General features: G+C 42.5%; 1 protein-coding gene across 8 annotated transcripts in view; it reads right to left on the reverse strand.

Annotated features, from left to right (window-relative positions):
* Positions 1-13,042, reverse strand: part of ZZEF1 (zinc finger ZZ-type and EF-hand domain containing 1) — a 128,053-nt gene that overhangs the window by 58,546 nt on the left and 56,465 nt on the right. For 6 of the 8 annotated variants that reach the window (XM_027130730.1, XM_027130728.1, XM_027130725.1 and 3 more), the window contains 7 exons: positions 12,171-12,386; positions 10,433-10,533; positions 9,742-9,911; positions 9,035-9,168; positions 4,904-4,974; positions 3,812-3,926; positions 53-212 (listed from right to left, as the gene is read on the reverse strand). In XM_027130730.1, the coding sequence (XP_026986531.1) occupies positions 53-212; positions 3,812-3,926; positions 4,904-4,974; positions 9,035-9,168; positions 9,742-9,911; positions 10,433-10,533; positions 12,171-12,386 (967 nt within the window). The remainder of the gene's footprint in view (positions 1-52; positions 213-3,811; positions 3,927-4,903; positions 4,975-9,034; positions 9,169-9,741; positions 9,912-10,432; positions 10,534-12,170; positions 12,387-13,042) is intronic. The other 2 variants (XM_027130734.1, XM_027130727.1) reach the window with 1 other exon arrangement.

A 13,042-nucleotide genomic window follows, 5' to 3' on the forward strand; every position in this document is an offset into this window, starting at 1 on the left:
GAGTCAAACCCAAACACCTCTCTGTTTTCATGGATTTTGTACTGAAACTCACATTTTTCAATAAGGTCAGCGGCAAGATCTTTGGCTCCAGAGTCTGTGCTCTTCAGCTGCAGGTAGCACCAGGACAGCAGGCTGCCTTGGACAGACCAGAATAGGGAGAAGAGCACAGAGCCCACCTCCCCTTGGGCCCCATCGACCATCAGCAGCTCACACTACAAGGGAGGAGAGAAATGGAAAGTGTTTACAACAGGCCATTCACAGAACACAGCCAGGGGCATTCTGTAAGAGAGCAGCTGTCAGACACAAAGAGATTCTAGGGAAGTGGGGAATATTTATGACAGAGCTTTCAACCCAAAAGTGACCAAGAAAGACGGCATTATGAAAACTCCTCTCTTGCCCTCCAGCTGTTCAGAGCCTTTATAGATGTTGGACTCCACGTTCCCCCTTCCACCCCTTAGGAACCTTATCCCACGGTTATCTTCTCTCTCTCTCTCTCTCACACTCACACTCACACACACACACACACACACACACACACATCTTCAATAATTCCTTTTCTCTCTGGCTCCTTCCCCTGAGCCTTCAATCAGATCTCTCCCATTTTAAAAGACAATTCTTTATCCCACTACAGCTCTCTAACCATCATCTTTATTCTCCAGTTTCTCTGAAGAGTCAAATGACCTCTAGGGATAAATTCTTGCACCTACAAACCACAAGATATACTACTTCCATGTAAATGCCCCGAACTGGAAACAACCCAACTCTCCCTTCCCTCCAAAGTAAAATGGATAAATAAATTATGGCAGATTCATAAGGGGAATATTGTGTACCAGTGGGTTGGGGGTGGAGGGGGAGAACTGCAGCACATACATCAACATGCATGAATCTCAAAAATGCTGTTGGGTGAAAAAAACTTGTCCCAGAAGACTGAATGCCACATGATTCCATTAAAGACCAAAATCAGGGAAAACAAGCCTGCTATGTAGGGATAAGTAGAAAGAAACACAAGGAAATGATGAATATAAATTTCAGAATGGTGGTTACCTCTGATGAGGAAGGAGGAAGGTGAGCCATGGAAGGGCACTGGGCAGGGAGGGGCAGACTGCAAAAATACTGGTAATGTTCCACTTCTTAAAATGGATAGTTGTTTCTTTAAAGTGTGCATCAATATATATATTTGTGTACATGTGTTCCATCTGAAAAAGCTGCCTGCACCTGCTGTGCCTGCCTTTCCCCTCCCTGCCACTCTACCCCTCCTGCACCCACCACTCGTTGAAGCCATTCCTCAAAGGCATTAGTTGCCACCTAGAGAGCAAAGCCTCCCCACTTAACCTCAGCCCTGGGAGCTGTGCCAGCCACGGTCCTACTTGAAGCTCTCTCCTCCCTCAGCTTCTGTGGCCCCTGACTTTCTTCCTGCCTCTCCTTCTTACTCTCCTGGCTGCCCTTTCTACACAGATGCCCACAGGCGATGAGAGAACACTGACATTCATGGCTTCAACTATCACCTGCTGGTGAGTGACGGCAAATCTCCATTTCCAGCACTGACTCAGCTCCTGAGGGTCCCACCAGACACTGTCACCTGAAGTCCTCCCAGAACCATAAACCCAACATGTTCGAAGCCTAGCCGTTAGCACTCTCCTCTTCAAATACCTGCTCCTCCCCATCTTGTCACTGGCCTTTTACATATGCTGTTATATTAAGAACACCCCTTCCTCTATGCCTGATCAGACTCCGTTTGTGGGCTCACAAGGAGCTCCAGCACCACCTCCTCCAAAAAGCCCTTCCCAAGCTCTACTGCCTTCTTCCACCAGATGGGGTCAGGTGTGCTCTTCTGTACCCACAAGACCTACGCTTTTAGGCCCTTACTGTATTATGACTGATCACATGTTTGCCTGCTTCTCAAGACCGTGCTCTTTTGGCACTGTACCCCCATGCCTAGCACAGGGCCCGGCACGCAGCAGGCTTCTCGTGGATCTCTACTGAATTAACAGACTTGCGAGAAATTTTTCAGACTAGGTACATTTCTGACCACCTTGAAAAAAAGTTTTTTTAAATCTAACTCTTCTTCTTTAGTACAACCATAAATGTTTCTTATTCAAAAAGATAATTCAAGGAAATATCTCAATGGCTGCAGTGATCCCTGGCCTGGGAGGTTTGGTGAGGTTTCTAACTTCCTTTGTATCACAGGAAAGTGACAGGGAAGAAAAGACAATCACGTGATCTCCAAATAGTGAAGATTATGAGGAATTCTCTTGGACAAATGCTATCTCACTTCTCTACGTACAACTCACAGCACACCTGACCAAGTGGAAAGGGGACAAGACTAAGAGTCGAATAGCCTGGGTTTTAGTCCTGGCTCCAGCACATACCGACTCACGCAGGAGGCAGAATTAACACCCACGAAAACCAGTGAGAACACTGGAGTCTTCTGCCCAGGGGCACTGATGATGGGAACGTAGAACTTAAATCAGCAGTCTGGGAAACACAGAATTTAGATGAGCTCCAGGAGAAAGGGAAAGTGTGGGAAATGGCAGAAATAAAAACAGATGAGAATGAGACACGGCTAACCAGGGCAGAGCAAAAACTGATGGGCAGTAGTCTGGAGTAAGATTTTTAAGGGAGACTCAAGAGATGGGTCTGGAAAGAAGACAGAAAGGAGAAAATAACCAAAGAGAACATTAATGTGACAGCAGAAAATAGAGCATTGATTAAAAACAATTAAGGCTTATAAAGTCAATACATTACCTTAAAGAACACAGGCATCACAGTAAAATAAAAATAACCCTGAATTTAAACTAATATTAGGTCTAAATAGTGGCCAGTCCAGTGTGACCTAGCACACTACAAATGACAACCCAGCACACTGAAAGCTCTCTAAGGTCCCTGTGAGCAAATGGGGGGGGGGGGGTAAGTGCTGAGTGGCCTATCAATGCAGGCAGCTGGGAATGAACGAAATCATGGCTCCAGAAGCAACCTGAAAACAGCAAAGCACTAACAAAAACATAAGAGATTTAAAGACACCAAGTTCAGCCACGTCATTAAACACATCAAGGGTGTGGTCTGTACTCTGCCCACATCTCCTCTACCTCCCTGGTTCCTGTATTTTATCCGGAGAGGTAGTGCTTGGTCCCCTACTACAGGGCTTTGCTACTTCAGAATCTCTGGGGGTACTTGATATAATGCAGAGTTTTAAGCCCTACCCCCAGAGACTCTAAATCAGTAGCTTGGGGTGGGACCGAGAAATCCAAATGTTTGCCACAATGTACCAGGCGATTCTGATCCAGGTGACAAATGGACTACATTTTGAGAAACAAAATCCTTCATGTTAAAAAAAAAAAAAAGAAAAGAAAAAAACTTTAAAATATCATTAGCACAGGAAAAAAGAGACCATCTTTTCAGATTTGATTAGCCTGTGGGTTTGCTAAGTAATCTTAAATTTTAAAAAAAGTTAAAGGCTTTTTCCACAGAATTCACACCACAAATATATGACTATGCGCTGGGCTCACTGACTGACACCAGAAGGGCACTCAGTAAATACCCATTCCTCCTTTTCAAAGGGAGTCTTAATGAGCACTTTCAGGTATTTATTGCTGGCTGACTACCAAGGGGCAGGGAAGCAACCTCTCGCTCATTTTGCAGGAGCTGCTAACTAGAAGCAAAGGCAGGCGGGGAAACCTCTGTGCTCGTGTGTGACAGTCGTAGGCAAAGTTACAATCATGCTATAAATGAGGGCTAAAGGGGAAGGAGCCACAACTGCCCTACCCTGTCTCCTAAAGGCAAGAGGCAAAGGAAACAGAGCGGCATCAGTTACCTCTCGAGCAGCAACAGAGAGCAGAGTGCTCATGACGGCCAGCACTTCACTGATGTCCGTGTCGGCCAGGTCGCCTTTCTCAGGTAACAGCAGAAGGCCGCCTGGATCCTTATCACTGAAAGGACACAAATTAGTCATGACACCTTGTTTCAGGAAGGGGATTTTCACGCTGTCTATCTCAAAAGGTTCCAAAAGAGAACCTAGCAAGATTTCACTGTCAGTTCTATGGGATGTGAGGAGTTTGGGTCAGGAAAAGGCCAGGGTCCCAGCTGGGTCTGTGCCACTGTCTGTCCACATGTACTTATGTAAGCACAGGCCCATAAATCTTCAAGTCCTTAGAAAAGATTCCAGGGAATAAATATGATGAATAAATCACCTTGGCCACCAACAGGAAATAAACCTAATCTCATGACTGCTAATCTGACAATCCAGGCTAAACATTCCCTGTGTCTTCAAAGTTTCTTCACATGAGCCCCAGCCTCTTTCATCATCCTTGATACTCGATTCTGAAGACATTTTATACAGTCCTCTAAATCTGGCCTCCGTACCAGGTATAGTCTCACCTGCAGACAGCTGCTCAGGCTTTTAGTCCCCTCCCTCCTTCAAGAGTCTATACATCTAATAATGCAACCTACAGGCCCATGAGCTTCTTTGGGAGTCAAAGCAGGTAATGGTCTCCACGTCACCCCTCTCAGCACAAGTTTTGCTAAACTACCACTCTGTGCCTCTGCAGTTGGGCTTGGGCTTTAAGGTATCTGGGTTTTTAGACTTGAGGACTGGACCCCAAACTCCTTCAGCTTCTTTTTTGTCTTCAAAAATCATGTAGAAACTGAAGCATTCAAGGAGATTCCCCATGGGTTCAACTCTAAAGTGTCTTACAGTGACTGGGACTTGGAGCAAACTCTTGACAAGACTATTATTCTACCACTATTTTGGTCACTTCTGAGTCTAGTGATACCTCACTCTAGAAACCTGGCTGAGTGAGGGAAGTACTTGGTTACTCCAAAAGCACATGAAAGGAAGGGAGAGCTCAAGAAAACAACGTTGCAAAGATCTGAAATACTGGACAACTGAAAAGAACTGTAAACTTACCTAAAATACGTGCAGAGTGAGCGGAAAGTGAGCTGCAGGGACTGCTTGTGTTCCTGCTCAGTGACATTCTTCTAGAAAACAAGACACTGCGGATTCAGGAAATCTATTCCACAACATTCTAGAGCCCTAGAGCAGCACAAAATGCCACGGCCCACTGATCCCAAACATGGGGAAAGCCGGGGTCAGCAGACCACCTCACGGGCCCAACTTAGACCTGGCCTAGCGCGAAGAGGGAGCAGAACCAAGAGACGGCAGGTTTGCTTCTGTTCATTGCTGAAGCTGACATTTTCAAGCCTTCCTGCAGGAAAGCTTGATGCAAATGTTTAGGAAGGTGACTTCCAAAAGATGTCTATTTTCATCCCTGGGCAGGCCATCCCAAGAGGAGGGGACAGAGACAGAGCACCTTTCTTGTGAGCTTTCTGTTTGTTTTTTTTAAACAGGATCTAAGCTTTCCCTGTATAAGTCCGAACAGCCTACGGTGACAGTTAAAGGAATCACACCCCCTGATGAGGCTATGGGTTACTCTGGGGGCACTTTTTTTTTTCTTAATTCAATAAATGTGTTGAACACCTATTGCTATGCAAGGCACTGGGGGAGATTTCCAGAGGATTTAAGACCCGGGGCCCTGCCTGGCACAAGAGGCTGGGAGAGATAAGATATGGTCACAAATGACAGCAGTTCAATTCATCTGCACGAGAAGCGAAAAAAAGTATAGACCTTACCACTGCTGTCAGATAGATGGGCAAAGGAAAAGCTAATGAGCTGCTTTCCTAACACACAGCAATGTCATTCAAGAGGTCGCATGTCCTCTATTTTTCCGTGTGGGACACGAGCTAACAAAAAAACCATTTGCTCAGCTGCCTGATAAATGCTTCCAGCAAACAAGTGGGACAGAGATTCATCCACAATTCAGAGTCAGCTGATACTGTCAAAGGTTAAAACTCACGAAGTAAAAACTGATCCAAAGGGAACCCCTCATGCACTGTTGGTGGGAATGTAATTGGTGCAGCCTTTATAGAAAACAGTAATAGCTTTCGAGGGTGCTCAAAAAATTAAAAACAGAACTACCATATGATCCAGCAAATTCCACTCCTGGATGTTTATCCAGAGAAAACAAAAACACTAATTAGAAAAGATATATGCACCCTCATATTCATTGCAGCATTATTTACGATAGCCAAGATATGGAAGCAACCTAAGTGCCCATCAACAGATGAACGGATAAAGAAGATGTGAGATACACACACACGCACACACACACACACACACACACACACACACACACACACACGATGAATGAATATTAGCCATAAAATCTCGCCACTTGTGACAACACGGATGGACCTAGAGGGTATTATGCTAAGTGAAATAAGTCACACAGAGAAAGACAAATATTGTATGATTTCATTTATATGTAGAATTTAAAAAACAAAATAAATGAACAAACATAACGAAACAGGAACAAAGTCATAGATACAAAGAACAAACAGGTGGTTCCCAGAGGGGAGAGGGGTGGAAGGAGGGAAGAAATAGATGAGGGAAATTAAGAAGTACAAACTTCCAGCTGCAGATTAAATGAGTCGCAGGTATGAAATGTACAGTGTGGGGAATATAGTCAATAACTATGTAATATCTTCATATGGTGACATATCATGAAATAAACTTATCGTGGTGATCATTTTGAAATGTACAGAAATATTGAATCACTATGCTGTATAACAGGAAATAATGTAGTGCTGCAGGTCAATTATAATTCAAAAACAAACAAACTCATAGAAAAAGAGATAAGAGGCAGGGGTCGGAGGAACTGGATGAAGGCAGTCAAAAGGTACAAACTTCTAGTTATAAGCTAAATACTCGCGATGTAACATACAACATGATAAATGTGATTAACACTGCTGCGTGTTATATATGAAAGTGGTCCAGAGAGTAAATCCTAAGAGTTCTCATCACAAGGAGAAAAATTTTTTTTCTGTTTCTTTAATTTTGAGATTTCTTTAATTTTGAGATTTCTTTAATTTATATGAGATGATGGATGTTCATCCAATTTATTGTGATAATCATTTCATGATGTATGTAAGTCAAATTATTATGCTGTGCACCTTAAACTTATACAATGCTGTATGTCAATATATCTCAATAAAACTAGAAGAAAAAAACCTGATCCCTCAAGCTGATACGGAAATTTTGCAGAGAGCTGAAAACAACCAAAGATCCTCCCTCCTCTTGGAAATCCTCCATCATTTAACCTGAACAAGATTCTCCTCTAAACACCTGTTGCGTATAGGGTCAGTTTTTCCTTGTGGCAGTGCCCCCAAACAGACTGCAGTCATTTGGCATCACATTTTATGCTTCTTTTATTCCCTTTTTTGTTTCTATGGGGCTTTATGCATCCGACAGGGCACTTTTATTGCATTTACTAATTAGTTGTTACATACAGAAATGCCCTTTTAAATGCTGCATCTCGTTTTCTTCATCAAAGTCTTCTCAGTACTTCTAATAGTTGTTTGTCTAAACAGACAAATAATGATTATTTGTTTTATTCTTTCTGATTGTTATTTTTAAAATTTCTTTTCCGTGTCCTACAGCACTGGCTAGGCCTTCTAATATAATATCAAAGAGAAGCAGTGACAGTAAGCATCCTTGTTTTATACCTCACTTTGGAAGGGACGAGTCAGTGTCCCAAAGACCAGTACATTGTTTATTGTAGGTTTTGGATACATGCCCTCCAAGAGATTAAGGAACTTCCCTTTTATATCAAGTTTGCTAAGGGTTTTGTTGTTTGAACCATCATCAGAAGTTAATCTTATTAAAATTTTTTCTGCATTTATCAATATGATTTTTTTCCTCTCTGATTTCATTGACTGATTTTCTAATGTTAAACCATCCTTGCATTCCTAGGATAAATCATAATTTTGGGTGGGAAGATTAAAACTTGGTTGTATTTTCTTTACAGATATAAACTGAAATATTTATGAATAAAATAAGTCAGGGATTTACTCTGAAATAATAATGGGGGGTGGGAGTGGGTGAAGTATATTACAGATGAAACAAGATTAGCCTAAGTTTATCATTATTGAATCTAGGTGATGAGTACACTTGGGGGGTTGGAGGGATTCATTATATGTATTATTTAATCTAGTTTTGTGTTTAATTTTCCCATAATAAAAAGTTAAAATGGCGGCTTCCCTGGTGGATCAGTGGTTAAGAATCTGCCTGTCAATGCAGGGGACTCGGGTTTGAGCCCTGGTCTTGGAAGATCCCACATGCCGCAGAGCAACTAAGCCCGAGCGCCACAACTACTGAGCCCACGTGCTGAAACTACTAAAGCCCGCGTGCCTAGAGCCTGTGCTCCATAACAAGAGAAGCCACCATAATGAGAAGCCTGCACACCAGAAGGAAGAGTAGCCCCCACTCAACACAACTAAAGAAAGCCCGCGTACAGCAATGAAGACCTAATGCAGCCACAAATAAATAAATAAATTTATTTAAAAAAAAAAAAAGGTAAAATGTTGGAACTTCCCTGATGGTCCAGTGGTTAAGAATCCTCCTGCCAATGCAGGGGACTAAGGTTTGATCCCTGGTCGGGGAACTAAGATCCCACATGCTGCAAGCAACTAAGCCCACGCGCCACAACTAGAGAGCCCTCATGCCGCAGCTACAGAGCCCACACACTCTGGAGCCCACGCGCCACCAGAGAGAAGCCTGTGCACCACAACTAGACAGAAGCCCGCGCACCACCACGAACAGCCCACGCGCCGCAATGAAAGATCCCATGTGCCACAACTAAGACCCAAAATAAATACATAAATAAAAATAAATATTAAATAAAAGGTTAAAATGTTAAAAAGAACACTTGGTTGTAGGCATGTCATAAAGCTGAAGGAGACTAAACTCTCCCTTTGTGATTCAACAGGTTCTAAAACAGAGGTCAGGATTATCTCTCATCCCCAACCTGAGTACAGCGCTATGTCCTTAGATACTTGTGTCCCACACAAAACTTTGCACACAGTATTAAATACACATTTGGGAAACTGAAACTGAGAGGATATTCAGAGAAAACAAAGACTAATAAGTTTCACCCCAACAGAGTTCTGGAATGGAATCCATACTTTTAACGTAAATAATTACCATCATGGTGAAGAGATGGTCCCGCCGGGTCTGTCGATCAGGAAAGAAGACGGCAGCCCCATTAAGAAGGGTATTCCTGACTTCTTGTTTCAATATTTCCATGGGTGCAGAGTCTCCATCCACCCTATCCACCACTGATAAAAATGAATAATCGGCTTTAATATATCCCACCTATTCACTTACAATATATGTATCGTCTGTAGCCCATACACTCGCTACCAGAGCAAAGAAATACTTCTGTACAGGCTAGGCAATGTAAAGAAATTATATTTTTATTTGTTTAACAAAAATAAAGACTCTATGTACCAGTTTTTACATTATTTCTGTCCTTTTGAGACACAACTTGGCGAAGCCTTAAAAATAACTTCAGATGATCATGTGTTTTATTCTCAATTAATATTATCATCTCCCCCACCTCAATCTATCAGCCTCATCCCCGTGTCTCAGCTGAAGTAAAGACTGGAGTGTGATAGCAATTACTCTCAATATAACACAACTGTATATCAGAAACCAGGAAGAAGTCGTTGAAGAGGGACTAAATCCTGAACTCCAAATAATGATTCAAAAGAGGATCATGGAAACTCATTTTCCAAAGATGTAAACCCTTTCCTGGGTTTGCATGGTCAGAGGACCCCCTGTTCTCTAAAGCAAAAGGCCCTGCAGGCCACGAGCTCAGGGTCACAGTAAAGAAGAATCCCAATCCCTACCATCACACAGGTGTGTGTAGAGCTCCTTGGCGGCCTCTACCCGCCTACGGCTCATGCTTGGAGCCTTGGCGTCCTCAGAGGTGGCCGACACGTCTCCTTGCAGCACGGAGAAACAGCTCTGGAGGAGCTGCAGAAGCAGGGTTTGGGCACAGATGCATTCTTCCCTTGGGCTACAGAAAGACAAAGAACATCAGAGAGCAAAAATGCAAGTTGCTTTTACCCTCCAAGCCAAACAACTATCTACAAAGGGCTCTCCCCACTAGGCATCAGGCTCAGTAAAAAGAATGCCAACCAGAGGCAGAAAGGTGGAAAAGAAAGAACAATGGACTGGGTAGTGACTGAAAACACAGACCCTGTCTGACTGTGCCCACTCTGGGCAAAGAAATACACCTCTGATTCTGTTTCTTCAGTAGTATAATGAGAATACTATAATACTTGACCTGCTTATCATTATAAAGTTGTAATATAAATGACAAAATGCTTGCAAAAACACTGCCCTAATAAAGCACTTCGTAGAAATGTAAGGTGTTTATTTTCAACAATAACCAAATCTTTCAAATCAGAGCAATATAAACTAGTAGGAAGTAAAAAATCTTGGAAGAAAAAACTTGTCCATTTAGAACAGCAAAACTCTGTTTTCAGTTGTGCTTATCAATATCCAATTATCACCTTGTAACAAATTCTGACTTACTTTTGCTTTAATTTACTGTAAAAATCCCAGAAGATCTGCAAATCAAGACCCGCGAAGTCCAGAAAAGATCTGTATTTTAAGCCACTTTCCTTCTGCTGTACCTAAAAAATAATAAAGACCAGAAAAAATAAAATTGAAACATGTATTTAGAGAAATATTGTAGTGGCTCATTTACTTCTCACTGTTAAGGGATAAGGTGGCTCCGCATCTGTAAAATTCCAACGTAACTGATGCTTACTCTTAAACTAAAAAGTCCGTGAACAACTGTTTTTGGTGTGAAACTTTCTAAAATACGTGTGTGTGTGTACGTATGTACGTGAATGTATATATACACATAACACATACACACACATCCCTATGAAAGCTCCTTGACTTCATAGATTCTACACCTGGAACGTAAGGGAATCTTTACTTGGTGATGATTATTGTCCAGGACCATCCTGCAGCATGTTTTGACCCTTCCCTGCATGTAGGCTGAAAGATCAATTCTACTGTAATCGCTTCTGCTACTCCTAAGCATCTCCCTCTCATTTGCTATTTTCTGCTGTGATAGGAGAGCTCCAGTAACAAAGACCAAACAATCCATATACAAATTGAGTCACCAGCCTCTGAACATGCCCTGAAGCAGAATGCAGGTCAAGAGTAGATACTGTTGCATAGCACATGTGAGAGGGCTCCACTGGGTTCCTGAGTGATAAGCCATGTTCTCTACAGTGATGGCTGCAAGAACCTTTCTTTGAGTAGACTGTCACTGTGTTTTTATTAGTGACTGTAGAAGTCAGTATCAAAAACACAATGTTCACAGCAGCATTGTTTACAATAGCCAAGATATGGAAGCAACCTAAGTGTCCATCAACAAATGAATGGATAAAGAAGATACGGTATATGTATATGATGGAATATTACTCAGCCATAAGTAGAATGAAATTTTTCCATTTGTGACAACATGGATGGACCTGGAGGGTATTATACCTAATGAAATAAGTCAGACAGAGAAGACAAATACTGTAAGTTTTCACTTATATGTGGAATCTAAAAAATGAAATAAACAAACAAATATAACAAAGCAGAAACAGACTCACAGTTGCAGAGAACAAACTAGTGGTTACCAGAGGGGAGTGGAGTGTGGGGAAGGGCAAAAATAGGTGAAGGAGATTAAGAGGTACAAACTACTAGGTATAAAATAAAATTTAAGTTACAAGGATATAATGTACAATACAGGGAATATAGTCAATATTTTATAATAACTTTGCATGGAGTATAATCTATAAAAATATTGGGTTACTATGTTGTATACCTGAAACTAATACTGTAAGTCAACTATATTTCAATTAAAAAAAATCCTGTTATTATTTTTGGTACTTTTAGTAAACAAAGAGAATTCACCTACACTTCAGGAATAATTCTAGGACTTAAAGAAGACATAAATTCCACAAATGTGCTTTGTCTCCCTGTCAATCAAAGCTGGGGCTCTTTAAGATCTGCATGTAGGTGTATCCCAGGAAACCTCACGATGGTGGCCGCATGCCACTTCGTCTTCCACTGACTGATGCCATTAATGCCCAACGCCTCACTCCCCTTGGCCTCCCAACATCATCACAGCAGCATGATGCCTGCCGTCCTCATTTGTACTGCATGGCTTCAGCAGGGCCAGGTTTCACTGGTTGGTGTTCCTTTCCCCAAACACTGTCGTTACTCTTCCCAAAGGAATGAGGTCTAACAACTGAGGAAACACTACCAGGTCGTGGGCGAGCTGCTGGATGAACTGAAGGGTCCTGAGGAGCAGTGTGGCCCCACAGACGCTCTCCTCCACGCCCTTTCTGCAGTGAGTACGGACGATGCTCTGCTCTGCTTCTGCCCTCGCGGGCCGGAGGTACCCACTGATGCTCAAGCCTTGTACTCCCAGGCGCTCTGCCGACTCCTGGCGGGTGCAGAGGAACTTCACCATCAAATACTGGAAAAGGACAAGACAGAGGTGAGGAGAAGGACTTAGAAGCCCCAGGTACTGACGAAAGGGAGATAAAGGCCTTTCTGGGCAGGTCTTCCTGTGACTTTAATAATTAATGAGGTACCACTATGCCTAGCACTGGAGACACAAAGTATAAGCCCAGCATCTACAACAAACAGGGAAGAGACAATACAAACGCTGAAGTCAGGTTTGGGGAAAGTTCACAATAAGAGAAACGGCACTATTCCTGCTTCAAGGCAAAAACAGGATGAGACAGGATGAATAAGAGAAGGACGTCTGCTCTGTGGCACAGTCATTTTGAAACAGACAACAGCTATATGGTGAAAAGAGTCAGTGACTGCCCTAAGGGATCATCTCCAAGCCCCCAATTACCTGTAATCCATGTGCTGGGAGCCCAGGACACAGCCTTGTCTGCTCAAAGCTAAAACCATTTGCAAAGCCCAACTTCTATGCACACTCTCTGCTTATTATAGTGAAAGCTCCTTTGTTGAGGGCCTTTCAGAATCCACTACTCAGCTGCACAAATATTTACTGAGCACCTACTATGTACAAGCCCTAAAGATAGTTCTTGTTTCTCTTTTTTAAGCTTCTTACTAAGATTCACAACGGAGGTTAAAAAAAATTAAGTAGCCAGATAACCA

The sequence above is a fragment of the Aethalodelphis obliquidens genome, unplaced genomic scaffold (genome assembly GCF_003676395.1).
Source record: "Aethalodelphis obliquidens isolate GAN/ISIS:26980383/991018 unplaced genomic scaffold, ASM367639v1 scaffold38, whole genome shotgun sequence".
Classification (NCBI taxonomy): Eukaryota; Metazoa; Chordata; class Mammalia; order Artiodactyla; family Delphinidae; genus Aethalodelphis; species Aethalodelphis obliquidens.